The sequence below is a fragment of the Molothrus aeneus genome, chromosome 5 (genome assembly GCF_037042795.1).
Source record: "Molothrus aeneus isolate 106 chromosome 5, BPBGC_Maene_1.0, whole genome shotgun sequence".
NCBI lineage: Eukaryota > Metazoa > Chordata > Aves > Passeriformes > Icteridae > Molothrus > Molothrus aeneus.
Genome location: NC_089650.1, coordinates 23,908,449 through 23,934,390, shown reverse-complemented (window position 1 = coordinate 23,934,390; position 25,942 = coordinate 23,908,449). Strand labels below are relative to the sequence as shown.

The window sequence follows — 25,942 nt, the reverse complement described above, 5'->3', positions numbered from 1 at the left end:
TAGAGGGAAATCAACCATACAAGCAGTGAGAGCAGAATTTTCTGACAAAAAGCTTGGTATTACTGAGAGTCATAGATTTGTTAGTATGTTGGTTCTTTGGTATAATATACCACTCCACTGCTACATAAAGTTATTTTTCTGAGCAGAAAGCGAAGATCTACTATTTCAATAGGCAATAAAAAAAGTACTTAAAAATCAGAATGTCAGGAAATAAAAAGCTCATGGACAGAACAGACACACTTCCAAATTCCAAGGGAGATGGAAAACAAAATAAAATAACTTGCATCGTCAATTTGTAATTCCTTTCTGGCAACAAGAGGGATGTCTAGGGAGTTCAGAGAAGCTAACAGGGCTATAATATTCATACTATATTTAAAAATGGATCAAGGCTAAACACCAACTCAGTTGTGCCATCTTTTATCCTAATGCAGCATAGCAGCTAAGAACTGCTATTTCTTTTTAAACGCCATCTTAACTTACTTCAAGAAGTGGCCTTTCTATGTGATTAAAAGGGGAGCTGTTTGGAGAGAACAAACCTCAAAAAGTGAAAAAGATGGGAAATAGTTCTGTTCTGAAGAACAGAAGCTTTCAATCATTTCAGAGATTGAAGAGCTGTAACCAGCTGCAACAAATAACATACTTTTTCTTAGTGTTAGCTGTAAGATACCAGTGAATAAACTACAGGCTTTTTCCCTTTCTTTGTGACTGCAAAGGGGGATAGTGCACAGAGGGGCCACTCTTTGCTAATTTTTGGCTGCTAAGTAGGGATTCAGAGAAAATACCATCTGAGATTTTACTGGAAGGTCATTTGATAGGTATTTATCCAGTGTATTTTTATTCATGGTATTCTAGTTTTTAATGTTTATTCACTTCTATTTACAGTAAGCTAACCCCCCCACTTCTGTCACCTGCACAAATACTTTGGCTTTTGTATGTCAAAACTTCCATCTAGGTATAGACTTTCGACCAAAAATATCCAAATAATTATTATCTAATCAAAGACTTTCAACACAAATCTAGAGCAGGTATGGTACATCTTGCAAATTTAACCCATTGATGTTCCCATCAATAATGTTATTGAAGCATTCAATTTCCAATAATTTAATAAAATACTGCATAAGATAAGAGTAATAAACATGTGAAATATGAGGTTTCAGTTAAGTCAAGGGTTGCATTTGTAACAAGTGCATGTGCCTTCAGTTTCAACAGTACTAGCCACTCCAAAGTAAATACAGTGTTTTGCTGTATGGAGATTTTATCCCACATGCACAATAATCGAGGTTTAATGGAAACTGGAAAAAATACAGAATAGAACATGTTCCATAGTGAATAAAATGCTTGAAGTGTTTAATGCAGAGTTTTAAAGACTACAGAAGTACATTATTTGGGGATTAAAGTAGCATTTGTATTTCTTGTTTTGCTGAAAATATATTTCAATCTGGATTGGGCTAAGAACAAGACCAGAGAACAGGTGTGAATTTCATGTGTGACCTTGTTCATTGTACTTACAACGAACAAAAGCTTTCAATTAATTCAACCAATTATGCATATGTGGAATAAAATAATATTTTAGACACAGCAGCTTGCTTTGTCTACACTGGACCTTTACCTTACTTTCAGTAGATTTAAGAATCTATATTTTGTCCCATGTAAAGTCAAGAACATCAAACTTTTTTATAACTGAGCTTGTGCTTTGACCCATGTGAAGCACAGGCAAAGTTTTTGGAGGTGACTTCTGATGCACAGTTCTCAGCTTCTAAAAAAATTGTGACAAAAGTGTTTCTAACTGGATATACTTATTTTCAATTGTCTAAAGTTATAACCTGAAGTACTATAATTTTATGTTTTCTAACTCTTTATAACTCAGTTTCTAAAATGCAAATGCATGCTCAGATATGTAGGTATTTTTTTCTAATGTTCCAGATGAACAACACTATGCAAATGTACATCACTTCTGAATGAGAAAAAAAGGCAGTTTAGGGGGTCTTGTTGTTTTAAATGACTACTGGACTAAGGTCATAAAATTCAAGCAATATAGTATTATAAAAACAACAAAAGGTTTTATTTTAACTGATAGTTATTTGAAGTATGTTTCTATGCATACTCAAATCTCAGTACACTTAATGAGAAAGGAATTTTGAGGGGAAAAATTAGTAAAGAAACCTGTGATTGAAGACTCTATCATAAGGCTTGTGAATGTGAGGGGTGAACTGAGGTCACCTAGGTACTGTAACTCTCCAGTTCTTTATTTCTAAGCATGTAGAATATTTCATTGTAATGAATTGCCTTTTTGTGTAATATGTGAATGCACAAACGTGAGTGTGTGTGTGTGAACAGATAGAATGAACAGCATGGTGACAAAAGCTACATGGGTGTCACTGCTTTTGTCATTGCCAAGGTTAAAACAGATGCTGGGGTGTCAACACCATAAAAAAGGCAAAACATTCACCAATATGTGGGAAAACAAAAGATTTCTAAACTGAAGGACAGTAAATTTAGACACCCAGGAAATTTAGAAGGAGTTCAGCAAACTGTACCAGGCATGTTTGCTTGCATGGCAATTCTGGTACATCAGTCTAAAAGGTAGCTTTTAAAAGGTAGCTGTAATTTTACTAGCAAAATTAAGCTTGTCTCCCTTGTCGAAATTTTAGTGGCTTCTGACAGAAAATAATTTCTCATCAAAATGATGCAGGGCACAATGTGTTGTACAGTACATCTGTTTCTTTACTGGTTCCCTTTAAATAGTTCAGCTCCCAACTGCTGAGTTACTTCATTTAGCTTTATTCTCTTCCCATTACATCCCATTGCAGCATTCCATATACTTCCCCATTTTCCCTTCACCAGAGTCAGTGCTAATGACAGCAATTTTCTGTTGTCAGTAACGCCACCATATATTTCCCCCTTGATTTAGGCAAAGGTTATATGGTGAATGGTTGAAGACAAACAGCCCAGGAGGTTGGAAATCTATCCTGAGGACAAATCCTGTGATCTGACACACATATTGGTACTACATCTATATTTTGGTTGTCCTCTAATAATTTATTCATTCTCCAGAAGTTCTCAGAAATGATTGCTAAATGATTTGGTACTTTCTCTTCAGTTTCTTAGAACTCTTCATCAAATATCACCTAACCTAGATGATTCAGATATTCTAGTTAACCAAGTACTCTTTTGTCTGTTTGCAATATGATTATTCTCACTCCTTCTATTCCTCCAATTTCTTAGTGGTTTTCATTAACACTGTACTTGATCAATTATATTTTGTTCTTAATGCAAAACTAAAATGAATTTTATCTAATTCCAGCAGTGGTTGTAGCTTTTTAAGTAGACCTTTTTGCTTTAGCATATTGATAAAAATTTCTCTGAAGGCATTCTACTCACACAGTTGGTGACATTGCGTTTTCTCTCTTATTTCTTTTTTCCTTTTTGTATTTTATTTATCTGCTCTTTCACAATGCATTCTTTCTTTATCTTATATTGTTTCTATTTTTTGATCAGCATTAATACTTGTTCATGTAACTCCCCAAGCTTTTCTCACCTCATCCAGTCTTCCTTCAAAAAGGATAACATACCAAAGAATCATGCTTATTTCCAGCTATCTCTTTGTAGTCATTAATCTTTCCCTGAAAACTCCTTCAGAGTCCCACCATGCCATTATCTATAATCAAGCCCCTCTGCACTGCTCTGTCCTTTAACTTAGTCAGGGAAGTCTGTCATTGTTTGAAATTTATCTACTGTTCCAGATTCCATTTAATTGCTTCTTGTTGGACAATGTTTTTCTAATCCAGTAATACACACAACCATATACTATGTTGCTTTGAGAATTTCTTTCATCCTGTTTTTTTTATTTATTTAATTTTATTAAAAAGTATTCCCCTATGGAATAACCATGAATAAGCTGTAACTTCTTATTACATACAGGACATTCATTTTAAAACTGTAAATAGAACTAAAAACTGATTGTCCTGTGAATCTTCAGCTTTCTTCCCTAAAGCATAAAACCTCTTAGATTTTTTTGTCTTCTTAAACTTCAAATTTTCTGTTACTTTAAAGAATGTTTATATCCTGTCAAGTTTTCCATAACTTTCATCAGTTATCAATAACATCATCATACACATCACTCTATACACAAACATTTCTAATTCTTGAAGATTTACCATTGTCCCTTTTGGTCAACATAATCAGCTGGAAGATTTTGCCCTTACATAAATACATAGCAAGAACACTTTACTAGCATTACACCTGTTATTTTATGAGTTACTAAAACATCATGCTTCATTCTGGTTATTAGAGTTTTCATCCACTTTATCAAACTAGTTTTCAATTAAATACTTGTGACTAGTTTATCATAAAATCGCATTTAGGGCCCATAGCCAATTCCTCACATATGTAGTCTCAAAATACAGCTCATCAGTGTTTGTACATCAAAATGAGGCCACCCTGTGCACTAGGCAGGCTTTTAGCTTAAACACACTGTTTAACATTAACATTTAACATATTGTTAGAACAGATGGGACTAATTCCAGTCCTCGTGTGTCGTATTCACAGATATATACCATGAAATGGTGTAACTGTTAATGGTGACTGTACATGTGATGGCTTTCAATATCTGCATTTGGCCCTTTGCTTCTAGGGAGGGTATGACTGAGCCCAGTACATTGCTGTGTACCTTGGACAAGCTCTTTCTTCTAAGACTGAACTTAGCAAAATAGCAAATCCACACCAAGTGTCACTAACCTGAATGGCAGAGGTTGAGTGCAAAGACATTCCACTTAAGATACTGGCACCTGGATTGTTGACCAGAACTGCAGCCCAAAGTCCTGTCTCTCTGCCTGGTATGTACAACCTTGCGTGGAACAACATTTAATTGAAGATGGCCAAATATTCCATATATTCCCAATATTCCAGAGCAACTAGAGAAACCCTCACCTAAAGGTTAACCTAGCAGAATGTAGCATACAGGCAGATGGACCCATTCCTGATTATACCTTCAAGATACAATTGCTTAGACAGGTTTAGATGAAAACATACTCCCTCTGACTCTCAAGGGATCCACCATATCCAGGATGTCTTAATGAAGCCAACAGTCTGTTTGGAGGTGTGTTCCTTATGAATTAACGATTCAAGTGAAATACCCAAAAACTTTGTCTCCCTGTTGAGCAATCATTATTGCCAAAACTTTCATAAAGTCCTTTATCTAGTGCAGTATCAGTTTCCAGTGCTGTGTTCTTTACACACATACATTACATATATATATATAAAAACACGAAGCAGATTCCTTTAAACTCCCTTCCCACTGGGAAATGAGCACTACCTCTCTTCCATAGCTGCATGCACTCACACAGGATGATGCCAACTTGCCAGAGACCTCAAGAGAGAATGACAGTGCAAGCTATTATTTACACATGCAATACTGGATAGTACATTAATAAGCCCTTCTGTCTCTTGACTAGCTTGGCTTGAGGAATACCATGACAGAAGCATTAACAGAAGCATGTGGAACAGGATTATTTGTTACACTCACTGCTGTTGCAGGATGACAGGCACAATCTTCAACTCTGGCACCCACCTGAGCTCTAATTTACAGTTTCTATAGTAAGAATTCCTACTAGGATGAAAAAGATCTTGAAGCCTCAGGGCTAGAGGTTCTGAGGGAGGAGAAAAAGCTCTAATAAAAATAATTTGTGTTTTGTTTTCAGTGAACTCTGTATGGATTCTAGCCCAAACTGAACCATCATAAATTTTGTGTCTACATTATAGCTTAAGGAGATCAAGTACAAAACCATCATCAATAGAGCTTAGACAGTGGTTCAGCTGATCAGATGACTCTACTTTAATTTATCCTCAAATAACTACCCTAATAGTTATTCAGCCACCCAGCTAAATTGCATTCTGTGCTCCATTGGCTTTAATGTCTGATTAGGTGCTTCACTTAGTCAACCACAGAAATGAATTTAGAGTCATCTGAGGTGCTGCAAATGTACATCACCTGGAATCTGATTGAAACTCCAGACAGGTATTGCTAGTAAAGTCCAAGCCTACACAGATGTCCCAGACATCTCAATTCCAATGTGAGGGCAACTGAACTGAGTTCTAAACATCTACTGATGCGTAAATGGACATGTAATTGTCTATATCTGAACTTTAAATCTGCCTCATTCACTCTGAGCTAAGGGGAAAGGTGGACCTACAGGTTCAGAGGTTACTGGGGTGAAGGAGAGGAAGACTCATAAGACATCAGAATGACAGAGTCACTTTACTCATGCAAAAAAAACCAACAATGCTACACTGATACTGAGAGGAGCTCCACATTTTTAATGTTAAGTTCTGTAGGTCTGCCATGAAACTAAAAGAAAGTCCTGGGTATGACAGTGAGGCCTTGATAAGGGGACCAAAACCCACATTTTTAATGTTAAGTTCTGTAGGTCTGCCATGAAACTAAAAGAAAGTCCTGGGTATGACAGTGAGGCCTTGATAAGGGGACCAAAACTTGTGGTTCCAGGAATATATTCTAAGATTTTATTACATGTGTAGTAAACCACAGTTTATTCCAGCATCAGTGGTACACAGCTAAAAGTATGGCTTGCTGTATATCACCAACTTATCAACAGCCAGTTTTAAGGTTGCCTTAAACAGTTCTTAATTTCTGGGTAAAATACGCACAGAGAATGTCCTCTTAATCTTCTTAGAGTCCAGATGATGCACAAGTATCCCAATGAGTCCCAGCAGTAGCCATTACAGGCCTGGAGAGCTGACAGCCTGGATGCTGCAGGGGTTGGCTTGTTAGGAGTTGGCTTCTGCAAGTCACCAAGGTCACTAAAGACTAGAACCATTGTCTAAAATTGGCCTCTTTTTCATCAACATGGTCAACTTAAGAAAGGTGTTGGCAGACTGATGGACTCTTTTTTAGCTTTCATCTAATGCCTAAATAATCAATCTCTGCCCTGGATATTTTTGGTGAAAAGATCTGGTGGTCTCCACAAATACAGGACTTGGAGCTAATGTACATAGAGATTTTCTTTTAGGTGCATTTCACTCTAAGGAAATAAAATTGCTTCTGTCCTTTGTACTTGATAGAGTTTAAGAATCCTCAAAAGAGATTAAAGGCAAGAAGAACTACTGTGTATTCCAGAGGAGCAATTCCCAGGAATGATGCCTCAGAGAAGAGAGTCTTCAGATAAACTTCAGCTAATCAACCTCCAGAACTAGTGAAAAAGTGAAAGAAAAGAAACAAAGAAAGAAAGAGACAGAGAGGAAGGGAGAAAGAAAAGCCAAAACTTAACTCAAAACTACATCCAAAGCACTCAGCTAAGGGGAATTGAGAAGGTAGACCATGTCTAGCAGTGAGAAACCTTGTAAATACTTTTGCAGGTAAGTCCACTGGATGAATACAAATACAGAAAATAATTAGAAGGTAAAGAAATGCATATGCAAATAAGTGAAAACTCAAGACATCTATGTTCAATTTCTAGGCATGTCACAAACTGTGTGTAATTTAAGATCCATTTCAGCTGTCAAAGCATCAGGACTCTACAGCTGTCTGAGGGGTTCGGTGATATCCCACCTGAACTTGATAATCATGAAGGGCCTGGTTGTCTCTGCTCCTCAGCAATATCTGTCAACCTTGCCTAAATCTCCTGGGTTCCCTATGGTATTTCAATGGTACTAGACACCCACATTTAAGCAACTGACTTGATCTGTTAAACATTATGTCAGCAGGCATTTTGAGAATTAGTGCCTTTTGTATCAAATGCATAAGAGTTTTAAATCCCACCCCGCAGTGACTCTATGTCTCAGTTTCCCAACAGTGGAAAAGAGAGAATTTAAAAAAAAAAACCCAAACCATTTATGCAATATTTAGACGATTAGGCAATGCAAGCCATATAAGTACTTGAAGCGGTAGAGATGCATGTCTTTTAAAAGCAGCTATGAAAGCCTAGAGTGTAAAGCAAATATTAACTGTTGATAGTGAACAATATTTTAGAATGCCAAAGATATAATGAAATGCTTCATATTTTCTGTTAACTCACTTTGAATGCTGGTCCCTGTTTCTGTCATAGTGTGTTTTATCATAATTTTTAAGACTTTTTTTTCATCAAACTGCAATAATAAGTGATAAAACTTCAGAATATTTTAAATTATTAGGACAACCTACAAATAGATAGTCCTTATATACAGCCCTTAATCAGAACTAGTCCCCACTGGGCAAAAAATTATTTGATTGAACTGCTTTTATCTCTGAATGCAGAATGGAGTGTTTGATGAAGTTTCACAGTTGTAGAAAACTGCATGAGAGCTTTTAGTGACCCCGCACATTTATATATTTACATCTGTTTCTCTGCAAGTCAACTTTTTTTTTTCTCAGCATACTAAGTGATGTAGGCCTGCAAGTCTGCATAAAATTATAACTTGTCTCAGGGATATCCATTGCACCTATGCATCAAAAAGATGCATAAGTTTTGTTTACATCTAATTTTACATCTAATTCATATACTCTGATTTATGACTGGTTTAATTGTTTTCTTCGCTTTGGAATTGGTTTACTTGTGAAGTGGCCTTCACGTTAAGAAACTGCAGTATCATCTGCATCTTCAAATACAGAGTATCTGCACAAAGTCACTACCAATTTCTACATCTGAAGGACACTGCAGCCTATTACGCAACAAATTATCAAAGTTAATGCTGATTGCATATCCATACACATATTCAAGCACATGTGAACCAAGACTTGGGACTGAATCTGCCTGGGGCCTACTAAAATCTATGGAAGTGTCATTCCTGCATGACCCTAACAGTGGGTAGGAGCTGCACTTGCTATGTGCGCAAACATGCTGTAAGTAGAATTAAAGTATTTAATGAAAAAACCACAAATTTTCTAAATACTATGTTTCAATGCATTTTTAAAACATATATTGATAAAGTACTGAAAAATATTTATACTGTAAAGTTAATAGGAATCCAGCTGTTTCTTCATATGAAGTTCACATACTTCAGGTAAGATAAACAAATATTTGTAATTCTAACCACAGTCTAGTGAGTAACTTTCCTAATGCCCAAGGGAGACTAAACACAAGGAGTTAATTTCCATGATCTAATGAATTATTAACCATGAAATCTTTTTATCAGAAAATCACCTTTTTATTAAAATGCTAATTTAATTAATAGAAATTTGCTGTTGAGAATAGTATATATGGGATATATTTGTTCTCAGATGTATGTTATTCCATGGACATTAATTATAACATTGTGATATTCCCTTTTCTATTCTGAACAGCTAGTAAAACCTGTACTACTAAATCATACTTAATAGGAGTGTGATGGTTGTTGCTTAGGCAACAGAATGAATAAATGCAGGTCAGACTGTGCTTCCAGAAAAAAACAAAAGCAGGAATATAGTACAGAATGAATAAGAAATATGTCTTAACTGATTTTTACTGCATTGAACTATTAAGACTTCTTCAATGTAAAGCAGCTAATCTATCTGAAACATTTACATTAATAAGATCTCGAACTCTAGTTTAACATATAAAACTATACCGCTGTAATAAAGGTAAAGCTGTTCTGTCATATTAAGAAAGAATACAATTTACTAAGTTTGGAATAATCTGAATTTTTCTCTTAGCATAGTAGGTATTTCTCCTCTCATTTTCCTATATACTTTCTAAGTTTAATTTTCCCTTTAATATTTTGGCTGGGATGAAAAAGAGTTTTTAAAATACTAGTTTAAATTTTTCAAGAAAGGCTTTTCTTACATAATGCTGATGTATTCAAAGGAGTGATATAAAAAGAAATCATTGTTTTTTTTTCCAATAAAATATAGAAAATATTCGATTTCTGGCACAGACAAAAACTGAAATATGCAAAAGCATGATGAATGGTGAAATCAATAAATTGGAAATTAGAAACTACTGAAATTATACATTTTTTTAATTACAACACAGTTTCACAGCTCTTTTATTGTTATTGGATTTATGAGTCTAATCTTCCATTCAAGGCATGCTAGCTCAGCTAATATTAAGAGTAATTATGTATTTCATCTGTAATATTTCAGAAAAGGCTTAAAATTACCAGAAAACACTGGCTAACAGAGAAGTATGCAAGCAAAACTTAATCTGCCTGATACGTTAGAAGTTTGACTTGCACATTGCATAACAAAATCTTGTATGTAATTTGTATGTTTATATAAGTACAGTAATAAGAGATGCAGGAAAGTCACATAAATTCCCCGAGACCATGGTTCCAGCCCCTCCAGAGCCAGGATATGACTGAAAAGCCCTCCAGGGCAGTTATTTGACTTCTCTGGTGCTCATAATTTACCTGTGGTAGGTGCACCCCTCTGCATTTGTTATGCCACCTACAGCCTCTTGTGAATAGTTTCCTTTTGTAGCCTCTTTAAGACTAAATGATCACCTACTTATGTAACTAATGCTACAACATATATAAGAATATGTAGTTACATTTTGGGAAACTGCAGCATGATACACTTTTTTTTTCTTCCCTATATTGCTGGGCAGACAGCATAGCTTTGTTTTAAAGAATATTTAAAGGTGCAGATGACAATGATTTTTATTGATCTAAGCAAATGATCACATGGTAGCCATAAAAAACAGGAAGAAATGTCTACTCTATTGTAATGTGGAAATGGCAGAGATATGTCTCCTAATTTTTTTGATCAGTAGTCCAAAGGCATATAATAATGTTGGCAAAATAATGTAAAGAGGAAGGACACAGCTCATGTGATGATTTTACAGATAAAATATTCATGCCCTTTCACTTCTGTTTCTTATATGGCAGATAGAAGTTATGAAAAGTTAGAATTGTTCCAAGATATACATGGATACTTAAAATATATTTTAAAGGCATTTTAAAATATTTTTTAAAGACCTGATACTTTTTAAGAAATGCATTTTCTTCGGGATTTTTGGAAGAGGCTCAAGTAGGAGGAATACTGAAGCAGGTAGAGAAGTGATTATATAACAGCTTTACAAGTAAGCTTCTCTCTTTACTGTCAATATTCATTACAATGGAAAGTTTATGCATGACAGGTCTGTTACTTTACACCACATGGTGATATGGTAAATCCTGACCTAACTAAAATTTCATTTCTTTCAAACATACCTGATAAATGCCTAGAGTTAAAACATTAAAATGGAACAATTAATAAGAATGCATTACTTTTTCTCTCAGGGCATAAGTTTCAACAAGTGAATCCCACAGCCTGATTATCTAAGATGCAAAAATATTTAACCAAGACATCTAGAATTACTTGCAGAGAGAGTGCATTTCATTAAATAATTTTCTGTTATGAAAATACATCTCAAGGCAAGAATGGCATTGCATGTTCTTTAATTATCATTACAAGTTAATGAAGAAATAAAAGTAACAATGTGATGCACTGCAGTAAGGGGTGTTTGCAGCTTTTTCATACTATGAAAATTCTGCAATGGATTAAAACAACTGTGCCTTTTTCTTCAATCAGAGGATTGATGAGGGAGAGAAAGAACATTAATACTCAGTTTTTATTTTACCAAATTTCAGGCTAGACTCTTCTGTAATGTGTACAGTCTGGAAGTTTATAAAAAGGCAGTTTATATATTAATTCAGCTACAGATAGGAGAGTGAAACACTAAACAGATCTTAGTGCAATGCAGAATAGCTCTAAGGTTTTACGAGCACATACGAGACAGACAAAAAAGGCAGCTACAGTGTATATACACAGCTAGGCACGGAAGATTTCTTACCATGAATTGCACATTGTCAAATCCATTAGCCAGCAAGTGGTTTTCATACTGAGGTAGCCCAATATTTTCCAACCATTGTCCCACTGTCTGGACAGGGCATCGGGGTCCTGTAGGAGGGTGAAGAGGGAGGCGTTTAAGCAACGAATAACCATCCACTGGATAATAGCGGTAGTCCTGGGCTGAGAGGTGGCATTGCCACATCGTGTTCCTGGAAAAGTTGGTATCAAACGAGCCCGCCAGCTTGACAGATTAATGTTTTCAGCAAACAGAAAAGTCAGAAGTAAAACATAGTTTTCAGGGCAGTATATAATGTAAGGTCTGATCGCAGCTCTACATTTCTTGGTTATTAATCTTTACTACAGACCAGTACGTCATACAGTAGAGGAAAAAAAAAAAAAAAGCATATCAAGCTGTCAGCTAAGCTGCTCTCCGTTATATGTGATTGTTGGAATACTCCACAATGAGCAATGCACTGCCAGCAGCAAGAATTCTTTTTATCAAGTACTCCTACACTCATCAGTATGCAGCTCCATGCTTCTTGCTCCCCCTCGCTCGCTCCCCTTCATTACCCAGCCTAGGCTACACCTCGCATTTTCAATAATAGCCATCAGATAAGGCAGATTTTTTTTTTGTCTGCAAGCTGTAAGCCTGCTGCTGCTGCTTCCTCCTACACACCCATCCAAGCGTCAATCTTGAATGATGAGAGCAGTCAAAACAAATGCAGAAAATAGCAAGATTCAAAAGCAACCTAGAGCACTTAAATCTGAATAGAATCTTCATACCAGCTACGCTTTACATATCTATTTGTTGTAGATTTTTACATTTCACAAGACATTAAGGAACACAGTACTTAAAGCATAGCCCATGGCATGGTTTACTATGCCTTCCCCTTTTCCCTTTTAATGTAAGATAGGTAGTGGTCTGCATCTCTGCTTATATAATAACAAAACCCTTTAATGAATCAATAATGAATATATTTCACAGCTTCTCTCTCGTGTAGTACAGCAAAAGACATAAAAGGCACAACAATTTTAGTCAAAGTAATTAGATTATCTGCATGATTTCTTCAACTGTAAAATTTAAGACACAAGAAAATCTTTATGCTGACATATAATAATTCAAATTGAAAAGGTCACCATTTCAAATGAATAATTAAAAGAATAAAATTGTAAGTTTATATCCTTTCTTACAAAAATGTGAATGATAGCAAGTAGACATAAGATTTGCATGATTTCTAGAGAGGATTTAAATTTTATCAACTATAACTGGAAAAAAAAAGATTATGAATTTTAAATGAGCGGAAAATTCATTTTCTGCATAAGAAACCAAATATCTCATGATGTATTTTATATCTACATTTCATCTTTGAGACAGTTTCTCTCGAGATGGAAATATTTTATTCCTTTGTTCTGAAAGGCATGTTTACTAAACTTCTGTTTTTCATAACCATATGAAAGGACTTAGCAAAAAAAGGCAGTAAATAGGTATATTCAGGGTACAATTCCAGAAGGAACCCTGTCAGTGGTGCTTCATTTATTGAGCAAATTAATTACTTTTTTGTTTTTCTTATCCATTGCGCATCTCGAGCAATGACCATCTCAAAGGAGGAATGTAATTCCAGGCATGAGGAAATTATAGATGTTTGTCAAGGGGATAATATGGAACTGATAGTACTATGGCAGATAATTGTTTCATAGAAAACCAAACCTAGAGTCTGACCAACACATTATAACACAATGACTCTTCCAGTGCTACACAGAAGGTCTCTGAGCATTCACAGAACAGATTCTAAATATATAGAATTAACAATATTTTAAGAGTTTCAACTCTAATCTGACTAGTCCTTGGACTAAAACTTGGATGACCTTTCACTTTGATATTGCTGCCTGGATTTTTGAAACATCTCATGCAAATTGAAGTCCATAATAATTCTGTAGAATAATTTTAGTTGAGCATAGAATGTCTTTCATGAAGTTGGAAAGTTGCTTAAGGTCTCATATTATAAGATCTTCTGTTATTCCAGGTATTCTTACTGACTTAATAAATTTACTACACAAAGTGTGAAAGGTTCATTATGTCTGAAAAGAATACTGAACACTCACTAGGCACTGGTAAACCTGCAGTAGCCAAAGAAACTTTTAGTAGTTTTCTTATTGCTAAATGCATTTCAAATAAATGAATGAAGGATTAATTTTTTCTCAGAGAAAGCAGGTATGCCAAACTGATAGGAAATCTAGGTCTGATGGAGATAGAAATGCATTTGTTCACACAGGTCTGCAAATCATTCCTGTTTTTGAAAAGTTTTCTCTACTATGAATGAATATTTTTGTATATAGACAGATCACAATCCCTTCAGGATAGTGCCCAGGCATGAAGAAGGGTAGGCTATGCTGAGCTGAGATAAAAGAATAAAAGAATAAAATGGTAAGTTTATAGGGGACATCCCCTGAGTAGGCAAATTCAAAAGGCTGGGCAAGATCTTCAGAGTGAAAACTGAGAACAAAGGTATCTTAAATAACATGAGAATTTTATCCTTTATGATTTTTTCTTAGTTGACTGAGAATTAATAAACTTCTTTTAAAAGGATTTCTGATTCTGTCTTTCCCTTTCCCCTGTAAGCAGAAAAATTGATATCAGAGATCTTGCGAAGCATAATCCCTTTGAACAGTTTATGCATGACTGGCTCCTGTATTTCCTATAAATGCAGAGACACAAATGTCTCTGCATTGTGTTCCCCAACACCAAAAATCTGCTGCCCACAAAAAGGCACACAATAATCAATATACTAGTTTCATGGTCGAACTGCTTCTGCCTTACCTTACTATAAACAGCATGGAAGCTATGCTGCCAGTGATGAGTGCTTGGCTCAATGCCTAGCAACAGTGTAGGCAAAATTCAGTTGCTGAGTGGCTCCCCAGACACATTTCCTCATGTAGCTGTTGGTACTGTGTCTAACTGTCTCCATGGCTCCAGCCCTGGATGATTATAGCACTGCTGGTCCCACTGTGCACTCTCTCCAACTCTGTCCTTTGCCAGTATAACTACAAGGCTGAACCCATCAACACAACATAAGGTTGCTTAGCAAGGGGAAAGAAAGCGAGGAGAAACAGTCAGCTTGCTGCCCAGTCCTCACCCCTGACTATTGTTTCATTGCTAAAGTATCCTGTTATCTACAAGGCTTTTCTTCCCTCCTGCTTCCACCAAAGGTTATAGCAAGGCAAAGGCAGGCACAGAGCCAGGACTGTTTGGATTAGGGAACTTGCAGCCCTTTAAGATCTCCAGATCTTTAGCCACTTCAGGTGTTTTACCTTGGGGGGGCTGCTTGGGCAGTTTTTCCTTGCCAGTGCAATGGGAACCTGGAGCAGATGCTCCTGCTTTGAGACTAAAAGGCTGTCTCTTGATTTTTTTAAGTCTATGACTCAGTGCCAGCCCCACCAGTGTGCTGTTGCAGGGAGTGCCTACACTTTGCCTATGCCTAAAGCTGGTGCTGACATTGAAAACACCCTGCAGGCTATATGAGATGGTCTCACCTCGACACAGTTGCACACTACCGTGCTTTCCTGCAATTTCAAATGACAAAAATTCCATGATAATCCTTCTGTGATACCACAATCAAAAAAGATGCATCCATTCCTGACACTTAAGCCTCTTATAGAGATAGCAGTACTTGGCTCTTTCTTCTCCAAGGCAACAGAAGAAGCACACTGAAGTGATGTCTGCAAGAAAGATGCCATCTGGTATGCTATACGATAATTTCTACAAGACATCTTGTTCCCAATGGGATTCAGAATATGTTTATTGTGGGGTTTGGAATGGACTGAATCTGTAATATCAGAGGGCACATGATTTCAAACTTGTTGTAAGGTAGATCTGCTCTAAATGCTAAGTAATTTAAGAGTCTCTCAATTTTATTTTTTCTACTGTTAGCAATATGAATTTTTGCCGGGTTCGGCTCTCTGTCTCTGCCCCGACACGGGTAGAGTGGTTCTTGGGTGGCACACGTTTCAAAGGACGAGTCCGGACTCTTCAGCTTTTCGATCTTCAGATTGTTTATTGTTTCTTATCTACAAAATTTTCTGTCTGCCCAACAGAAGTCTGACCTGCAAGGCAGCCAAGGGCACTCTGACCACCCACGGGGCGGTCATGTCTTTTTATACTAAAATCTACGTACATAATATTTACCTTTATTTTCCAATACTTTTCACCCATGTTAGCAAGTGCACCTTCACCATAAACCAATCCCCAAGTGCCAACATCACCACAGGAGATGGAGGACAAGAAGAAGAAAGAAGAAGGACGAGACACGCCCTGATCCCTCCATCTTGTCTCCATAACCCCCCTGTACCAAAAACCTTAAAGTCTATTTTTCACCCTCTAAATGTGTCCCTTTTACACCCTTCACTCTAAAGTGATTCTCATGTCCTCAAATTCTTGTCACTTCTGTGGATGGATCAAAATCAAGCCACCAAACACTCTTGGCAACATTCCAGGATTTTCGAGACCCCCCCAAGGGTTCTCCTGGCATCTCTGGACATCAGGAACGATGTGCTGAGATCCCACAAATTTTTCTTGATTTTTCTTTGATTTTTTGACTGAGGAGAATCATTACAAACAGAATATTTTAAACAATTCTTTTTTGATATATAAATACCTGTTAAACATTACTAAACTTAAACACTTCTGGTGCTAAGAAAACAAAAAGTGGAGGATTTTAGTAGTGACTAGTAGTGACCAAAAAATTCCTGAGTAGAGAATATGAAAAAATGAATCATTTAGGTAAGCTGGAAGGTAAGTTTAGCAAAGCTGGAAAAGAAATTGATGCTACAATAAGTACTGAAAACTTTTTTTTTAATTAAAGCTTTCAGCTTTGTATAAAACTAAATAGAATATAATTTCTATATTTATGACTTCAGGCAGATACAAAAGTTACCTGTCTACATTGTGACAGCAGTTAGCATGGCAGGGTGCTCTAGTGAATAAACTAACCTAATGCATGTATCCCTGAGAGGAGATAATGATAGGTAGGAACAGGTTGGTGTATGAGAAAAACTACACCAAACATCCAGCAGATTACTACAATTAAAGTTTATTATGCGGGAAGCATCCTAGGTTCCAAGAAAAGTATGCAGGATTCTGGTTTATCTCATGCATTTCAGTTATACTATAAGGCAGCCCCAAAGGTTTAGAGATTTTAAATGATCTTTTTCATAAAACTCTGAAAAAAATGGATGCCTTGCATAAGATCTATAACTTCTGTCAGCAGCCTAGCTCTTTGGATGATGATGGCACTGTGGACGATAATATTTGGTGATGCTGAATATTCCTCTGAAAGTGCTTTTAGAGACATTTTTCATGGTATATACAGAAACAAAACAAAATCAACAGGGACAGCTTGAATTTAAGTAACACTATCTAGTATCTATGATCTAAAGGTTACATTCCATTGCTTATGTGTGGCTCAGAACTCACAAAAATAGCTCTCACATCACAGCTAATCAAGCTAATGGAAAAACCCTCAGTGACTAGGAAAAATAATCCTCACAGCTCTTTTCTGATTTTTATACCAATATTGATTATAACTCTACATTACCACTGTGTAAGTGCTGTATCTTTAATAACTATAACCTCAAAGTCAACAAGGAAAATTCATTTTACTTGACAGATGATTTGTCAGCAGTGACCTGTACTTTGTGAAACACACTGGCCCTTCTACATGTTTGCATTTCTGACTGTTGATGTATTATTTACCCAGGAAGAGCTCAGTCAAAGTACTCCACTGTATCATGAAACATACGTTTATCACAGACACTTCAAAGTTAGAATATTCTTCATGTTCGGTTGATTGCTTTGACAACTTTAATTTAGCCTCCTTCAGAATGCATGCTGTTCAGTCAATGAGGAGCAGATCTTATTGGAAAATTAAAATACCTGTTCTCTAGAGCACAGCCACTGGACTAGGACTCATTTCTATTCAAGAATGTCATTACCATAATGCAGAGAAATTATCTATCTATCTATCTATCTATCTATCTATCTATCTATCTATCTATCTATCTATCTATCTATTGTACTTGGTAACATATATTACCATGCAGCAAGAGTGCTTGAGATACAGTTAGTCTTTCCAGATTTCGATTTTCTATTTTAAATTAATAGATTTTGGGGACTTTTTTTTCTAAAGACATTGGGATAATCAAATATTTATATTATATAGCATTGCAACATGCACAACTTCAGTCAGATGTATATCCTTGGCTTACAATACAAGATGCAGCTACTGAATCACAAGTTAAGAACAGATGGATGTTTTACTGCAAGACCACAGGATCAACTGCATTGGATCAGAACACAGCTTCATTTAGCTCATCTAGCTTCATCATTCATCAGCTTCAATCACAGTGGCTACTATTAGATGACTGCAGAAGAGCATAGGAATAAGATGGACATCCAGCAATCCTTTCCTAGCATTTTCCCAGTTTCCAGCAATTTGCAGTTAAATGTCTTTCTGAAAGAGAAAGTGTCCTTATGCTTAATTGTCCTTTATGTATTTTTCTGGCAGTTTGGTGGTTGAAATATGGTCTAAGAAAGAATCATCCTTATTCTGACTTCAATGGAAGTTAATAATATTTTCTGAAAAAAGGAGTTATTGTCTCAGAGCAATTTCTGTCCTTTTCTTGGGAAGTTTTATGGGATAATAGTAACACTACTCTCACCACCTATGAGTAATCATTTTCACTGCTTTCGTCTAGTAAGGAAAAAAAAAATCCCCTTGAAAATTTACATGACACCATGACCAATCAAAATATTTTACTTAATTCAGTAAAAATTTTAGACTACTGTTAAAAGATAGTACACTGAGTGCATATATATAAAAAAGTGTATACTACATAATCTTGCTAAAAATACTAAGGAAGCTCAACCCTTTATCCTATAATTCCTGGCACCATAAACCCAAATTTATGTAATTTCAAATTTGAGCAAGTCTTTTTACAGCTCTGTGCTAAGCAACACCGGACTAGCAAACAAGCAGAACTAGGTAACACAGAATTGGGTAACAGAGAACTATTTGAAGAAACTGTTCAAAAAAAGATATCTGCACAGAGATATCTCAAGAAGTTACATACAGCTGTTAAATAAACCATAGCCTTGATTTCATAGATTTGGTAACTGCTGCAAGGTGCTGTGAAGAGCTGTGGAAATGAGAAACATTTACTGACACATATTTTTGAAATTCTGAATCATGAAATTATAGATGATGGAAGATTAAAGATTTCTCCTGAGGTTATTTTATAAATCAGATTCAGCCTGAGACAGTGTGGCACTTTTTTTTTCTGGTTGCTTTTGCCTAGCTGGGTTCAGAGGCTTCCTTGCCCCCAAGGAAGCCTCTGAACCCAGAGTGAACTTCTCCTTTGAACAGATGATCAGGTAAATTTCCTTCTCTTCTTTATATTCTTTCTAACTTCATTTTAGAATTCATTTTCTATGCTCCCTGGTTATCTCACTTCTTGTTCTTGTAAATTATGGTCATATGCTCTTTTGTCATCCTTCACCTCCAGCTACTACAATTTATTGTTTTGTTTCACATCAGTCTTTTTCCTTTTCTAATCATTTTCTCCTACTTCCGCTTTCAAATCTTTCAAAACAGGTTAAAAAAAAAGTTCATTTAAAAATGAAATAACTTACTGAGATTAAACTACCCCAAGATTTCTTTCGAGTTAAGGTTGGATTTGGTATTTCAGGTAATACTAACTTAACTTCAGTGGTCAGTGGAGTGTGCCACCAGCACCCGGCTCTGCCCAGCAGGGGCAGACATCCCCTTGCTTTTTGGGAATAACTATCCATCTCTGTTTCCTGACAAAAAGTCAGGTTCTCAACAGAAACTTGCCTTATTACACACAAACTCTATAACCACCTTCTGTAATATTTATCCCCTGCTAACACAGGCTCTGCAGCACCACAAAAAACTGCAGCATCTTTCAATGAATAATAAAGACGTTACTTGAGTGGGTGGCATGCTGGCACAGCTCTGGCAACTCACTGGACTGTTTGCATATGGATGAGCTTATATAAACCCAGTTCATCCTGTCTGTGAGCTCCCTCATGCCAACGGCTCTATTCTCACTCTCCCAGCTCTGGAGCCTAGGGTCTTGTTTCAAGGATCTGTGCTGACGTTTACAACACTGCAAATACCTCTAATGGAATTGTACTTAGTCCTGCATGGCTTTTTGTTTTAGAAATTGGAATGATACAGATGCAACTTTTCAGACAAGTTTCACAAAATGTACTCCAGGAATGATTCCTTACCTAGCTCATTTGTCAAGGCTAAAGGATCTCAGCTTGAGCTCAAGTGGTCGTGCAGGTACAGGTTAGCTGAAAATGCACTGATCAGACTAGTTCCACCAATATTTTATAAATATTATTGCAGGTTAATGATTATTTCCTAAACTACAAAGTAGACCAAAACTAGAGGTGGTTTAATAAGCAAACCCAACACCTACAATGTAGCCTCACATTCTGGTTTAGAGCTGTTTAGCCACATTTCTTGCTACTTGTTTCAAAATTTTCAAGTACATGGATTTTCTTCTTGCATAAATTTGAGAAGAATGGCTGGGCTCTATATAAATGCCATATTGATACACAAATAGGGGGATTTGTGTACTGACAAAATAATGTATTCTTTAGAACAGTGCTCTATGAAACACTTCAAATAGCCTAGAAGAAAACAAAAGTAGCACAAAGTAACATAAGCCATCATACTCTGTAAATAGAAAAGCAAACAGCAGAGTTTGTAAGAAATATTTATCTAAACTCACACATGAAGTGCAAGTATTTATTGTCAATGAATAATAAATACACTTTAGAAGTAGTTTCCAGAACAACTTTAGACTAAACGCTATTTTTAGCATTTAATGGAAATTCATATTATCAATCAATAATTCAACCTCAGCCATTCTCAGAATTGTAATAATACAGTAACCTAAAATAAAGTAATGGATAAAAGTAGAAAAACAGTTTTGTAAAATTCCTGGTATCATGTAGGGCTGGTGAGTAGCATATCACAAATAATTTTTGAAGGATGTGAAGGCATTCTGATGCAGTACCTTCCTGAATACAGGGAAATGAAACAAGAAAATACTGATCCTAGCATTAAAATCATGAACTCAGGTTAACAGTCTGGGTTAGAAAGTAAATGAACTCCCTTTAATAAGTTCAATATTCTGAATTACTTCATTTTCTGTAGGTGGAATGAAAACTAGAAACAATTTGGTGCGCTGTAAATTCTATAATAAGCCAAAGATTTTTCAACTAGCATGTGATGTTCGTGTGATTACTCAAAATGTGATTACTAGAAATATTAATCCAAAGATTCATATCTATTTAAATCCAAGGACTACTAGAAGGAAAAATGAGTGAATCAGCTGGATTTTCAAGAAACCACTATTAATACAGTTTTGGTAGACTTAGATCTCTATATCATTTATGAAAGATAAACTTCATCATAGTCTCACTTGCCACAACATGTCCAACCCTAACATATTTTTGAAAGCAACACTCCTAGCATTTCATACAAAACACCACCAGAGATACTGAACAAAGTTTTAGAGATTTGCCACTAGGAATCACACATGAAAATAAAAAACTGATTATTAAAGCCAAATCTGTAAAACCAATTTTAGAAGTCAGGAATATTCTGCTGCCTTTAAAGTATTTTCTGGCCACAGGCTGCAAAAGCCTCATTTTGCATCAGATATTTTTAATTCCATTGATGTGCTGATTCCTATTCTGCATATGTTTTTTCAACCTGGTATTGAATTTGATCCTGCTTTAGAAATAAACACTGTTCAATTTAGTCAAGCAAATTGAATAATATATTAACATACATATGTGTAAGTGGCTAAATAGTTGCAAGGTTCAGATTAGACATCAAGGAAAAAGCTGAACCTAAACATGTGATTTCTAAAGCTTTCAAGTAATCTGATAATTCTTTTCACATAATTTATCATGTCTTGAAAAAAATATCTCTTAACCTCTGGAATTACAGTAAGATTATTATTAGAGCATTATAGAATGAGGGCATTGTTGGCTTGCTACTTTTTAGGTACAACAGCAAGGACTCTGGCATTAACTTTGTGAAATCCAGCCAAACTGTTTTTGGAAAGTGGAATGGTGGAAAGTGGAAGTGGAAACTTCCCCCACACCATTGTGGTTCAGTGGAGAAACAGTTTTACTGGAAATAACTTTGAAAGTGTTTCAATCCTTTTTTTATTTTCAAGTTCTGAATCCCATAATCTTCCTTGGTTGATCCTTTTATCTCTTATCTAGATGGGCAAAGCTTAGACATATATTCAACCCCATGGTGGGAAAAGATACATTCTATACATCTCAGTGACTTGAGGAACTGGTCTGACAGATGAGAGAACTGACCAGGAATAGCAGAGTGCAGCATTAACATCATCCTCAGATATGTTTTTAAATCCACCTAAGTGTTAGGAACCCATTTACTACCATTAAAACCCAAGAGATAATGTGAGCAATACTATTTTTTAAGCAACTTTCACAACAAACTAATTTGAGATCTAACATGATTTTTTTTATCAGTGTGATTTTGTAAGATTAGGGCCCTAGGCAGGTATATCCAAACTTTTAAAGTGAGAATAACTTTTATTCACTTACTTTTGATTTTCTGTGGAGAAACATAGACAGTTTTTCTAAGCACTATCCCCAAACATACTAAAACATCATAATACTGAACTCTCCATTTTACTATTATTTGTCAGTATTTCTGAGCTTCATGCCCTTGGAAGTCACTGAAAATCTGCTTTTCTGTTTTGCATTCTATATATTCGTACCATTCTGCACTCTATCTCAAAAAACATAGTAGAAGTGTATATAATATAGCTCTATATCATGACGTATTAACATACACATCTTCTTTATAACTCAGTATCTCTCACTTCTTCTAGAAGGAAATTATATATATATTTTAAAATATGAGAATATTTTAAAAATACTGAAACAGGCTTTAATAACAGTGGTAAGCACACTATTTGAATTTCCATAGATTTGAGTAGCATTCAAACTGTACATAACTGTTTCATGTGTGTGGTCATAAAGACTTCTTTTTTAACCATATTTAACAACAGAATGGATGGATTAGCTATTAGTTTAAGAACAAAATAAAAGAAGACATGGTAGGGATTCAGCATGCATTCCTCTTTCTGAGAATAAGTACTTCTAGAAAATAAAAAAAAAAACCCCTTAGATCCGACAAAATTTCCCAAAGAAGAATAAATTGTTGGTATTCTGTAAGGGGAAAAAAAGTTTGGTATCTCAGAAATAATGGTACAGCAGACTAGACTGCTGATGGTTTTAATTTTTATTTTTTAAAAAGGAGAAAATTTCGTATTGGAATAGAGCCTTAATTTCCTATGCTGTTTTAACAGCATGTTAAATCTGATGTGTGCCACTGAAAAGTCCCAGCATATAAGTCAGTCAAAATGACATATCAGTCCTCCAGTTAAAAGAGAGTTTGTAGAAGACTCCTCTGTTGAAACAGTTCTCTTGCAGACCAGGTCTGACAGGCAGTAGTAGACTACACCAAAATTGACAAAAATTAAGCTGTACATTTACTCTCTGATGGATGTCAATATTTATGACATTATAGTTCCATTTTCCTAAGATTCTTTGTTTGCTATCAATATTCTCTATTCCTTCTAGAAGACATATGACAGAAATAATTTATCCAAGTCTGTGAATATAAAGACCCAATTGCTTTCCAACAGTTTTGGAAAAAGAAGCCTAATGCTGAACACAAAAAGCATGAGCAGAGATAAAAGGTAAATGTTGATTGGCACTCCTAGAGAGAGTGGAAATGTAAAAAGAAAATGTATCAGAGTTAAAAACTACTTTGATAAATATGGTCCAATGACTTACATTTTTACTCTATTTTCTGCTTAGCCTGAGTCTTCTGTTGTAGTAGGCTGTTTCAAAAGAAAAGGTTTATGAAGAATATAGAGCTGAATATTACATTTAAAGACACCACAGGGCAAAATTGCTAATATAATAGGAATACTTGAGTATAAGAAAATAAAATAAATGCCTGCAGCTTTTGCATCCAACTCCCATTGCATTTGTTATAAAACATAGCTAAAAACTCTACAATTATCTTGCAGTTCGCCCAGTTTCTGTAAGGTTTGTTTTGGGACTAAATACATCATTAAAACAGATACATTTTTATCTCTTGTTTAGGTTTTTATGACGTAGAAGTAAAAAAAAAAATTAACCCAAATATATGTGATAACTTCTGTAGAATTTATATGATCTTTAGGTAAGTTCAGTGACATGCAATACATTCAGACTATCATGTCCTCAGTAAATAAATGCTAAAAATATTTCTTCCTAATATTTTATAGCTATATGCCTTCTGTTCTCCACTATTTTATAATCTAGATAATTGCATAGATTTAAATTGCCATTCAAATAATTTGAAATGAAGATATTATTAACAGAAATAGAAAGATTGGTATGAATAATGCAGGGGCAGAAATGCATATGTGAAAACACCAGAAAACACAGAAAACACATGCCTCAAAGAGTTAAAGGCATGGTCTGTACTGATAATCAAGGACACTGCTGGCAGTGGTAAAACACTAGGGGATATGTTCCTGTCAAGAGGAGGAGTGTGCTCTGATAAAACAACAGCTCAGACAATTTATCAGCAGAAGACCCTGCACTACAGCAACAACACTACAGCACATTGCATGTGATATTCATCTTTTTGTTATTCCAAAAGGATGGCCTAAAATATCTGAGAAAAAACAATGAGTGCTGCTGAAGAAAATTTTGGATCCAAAGGGCCATACCACAGCAAAGGTTGATTCCTAAAGGCCTATGGAAAGAAAGTTTGCTTGTCCTAATCAAAAAGAATCCAACAGATACACTAAGAATGCCACAGTCAGCCTACCACAACACACAGAAGTGACCATGGACAAGCAACTTGGCCACACACACATGCACACCTCCTTGCTCCTGGGTTCTGAGCTCCATACAAGAGTGGGACTGACTGAAAACCATCTTACCTAAAAGAAAAGTCATTTCTGCCTTCTGTAACATTGCATATTGACTTTGTTTATGCAAATTCCCCCCAGCTGTTCTGCCATTGCAAATAAAATTCCACATTCCAGTAGTTGACGGGATACAAGGAAGGGCAGACCCAAACACAAATGTGTGGCTCTCTTTCCTGAACTGCAGTCCTATAATTGTTGCTAAAGAGTTCAATGACTTGCAGCTTAGTAATTGCAGACTGCATGTGTATTTCCTATTGAGGAAGCATCAAACAGCATGGGCAGCAGACACCAGCTGCTGGAGCTGCCTCGTCTCATCATCTACAGAGGCAGGTTCCTTCTGTCTTTTATGCCAGCTATGAGATTACAGGTATTTTGGTCTTTTAGCACAGCATATCAGCTTCAAAGGGAAGTTGGGAGAGAAGTGGTGTTATCCTTATTGTACTGTCTGGTTGTTGTGGTTGCCTATGGCAAAATTATAGTTATGTGTTCAAAACTGTAAACTTAAGAGGTGTCCCTCTTAGTGAGAAGTTTCATGGCTCATTTTATTAAAATCTATTAATTAAGTCCACTTTATTAAAGATCTTATTTTAACCAAATGGAGATTTAAAAAGGACAAGGTAAATGCTGCAAAACAGGAATTGAATTACAAAAAAAATATACTTTTAAGTCTATAATGTACCACTGTGAAATCTGCCTTATGCCAATGTGCCTACACATATCCAATTAAAATTCTGCCTTAAGTACTTATATTTTATCTGTTTTCAGCTCTTGGAGGAGGGAGGATATTAACAGCTTTGGAGGAAAACCACTTTGCCAAAACTGCAACCATATGGCAGCAAACAGAAAAGGACCAGCCTAACAAGGCTTCATTTGTTAAAAGAAAGCTTGACTTTTCAGTTAATATATTAGCTTTTATAGGCAGAACCACTCTAGGGATGATGAAGGCTTCATGTCTGAGCAGTGGCAGTGGAACAGGGGGAAGACAGGAAACCAAAGCATGTAGCTTCAGGCAGTCAAGGGTTTTGCCCAATTTCAACTGTCTTACAGCTCTACAGGGTGCAACATGAACCCTTACTCTTCTCAGTCAGCTTTTCTGGATATGGCTCCACCTGATTCCATCTTTTCCTAAGCTGG

The 25,942-nt window shown here is 35.9% G+C and overlaps 1 protein-coding gene across 3 annotated transcripts in view; it reads right to left on the bottom strand.

Moving 5' to 3' along the window:
- The window catches only part of ANKS1B (ankyrin repeat and sterile alpha motif domain containing 1B), a 408,607-nt gene that overhangs the window by 177,600 nt on the left and 205,065 nt on the right, over positions 1–25,942 (bottom strand). For 2 of the 3 annotated variants that reach the window (XM_066549544.1, XM_066549545.1), the window contains exon 15: positions 11,742–11,848. In XM_066549544.1, the coding sequence (XP_066405641.1) occupies positions 11,742–11,848 (107 nt within the window). Of the gene's footprint in view, positions 1–11,741; positions 11,849–14,558; positions 14,577–25,942 lie in introns of those variants that run through there. The other variant, XM_066549546.1, reaches the window with a different exon arrangement.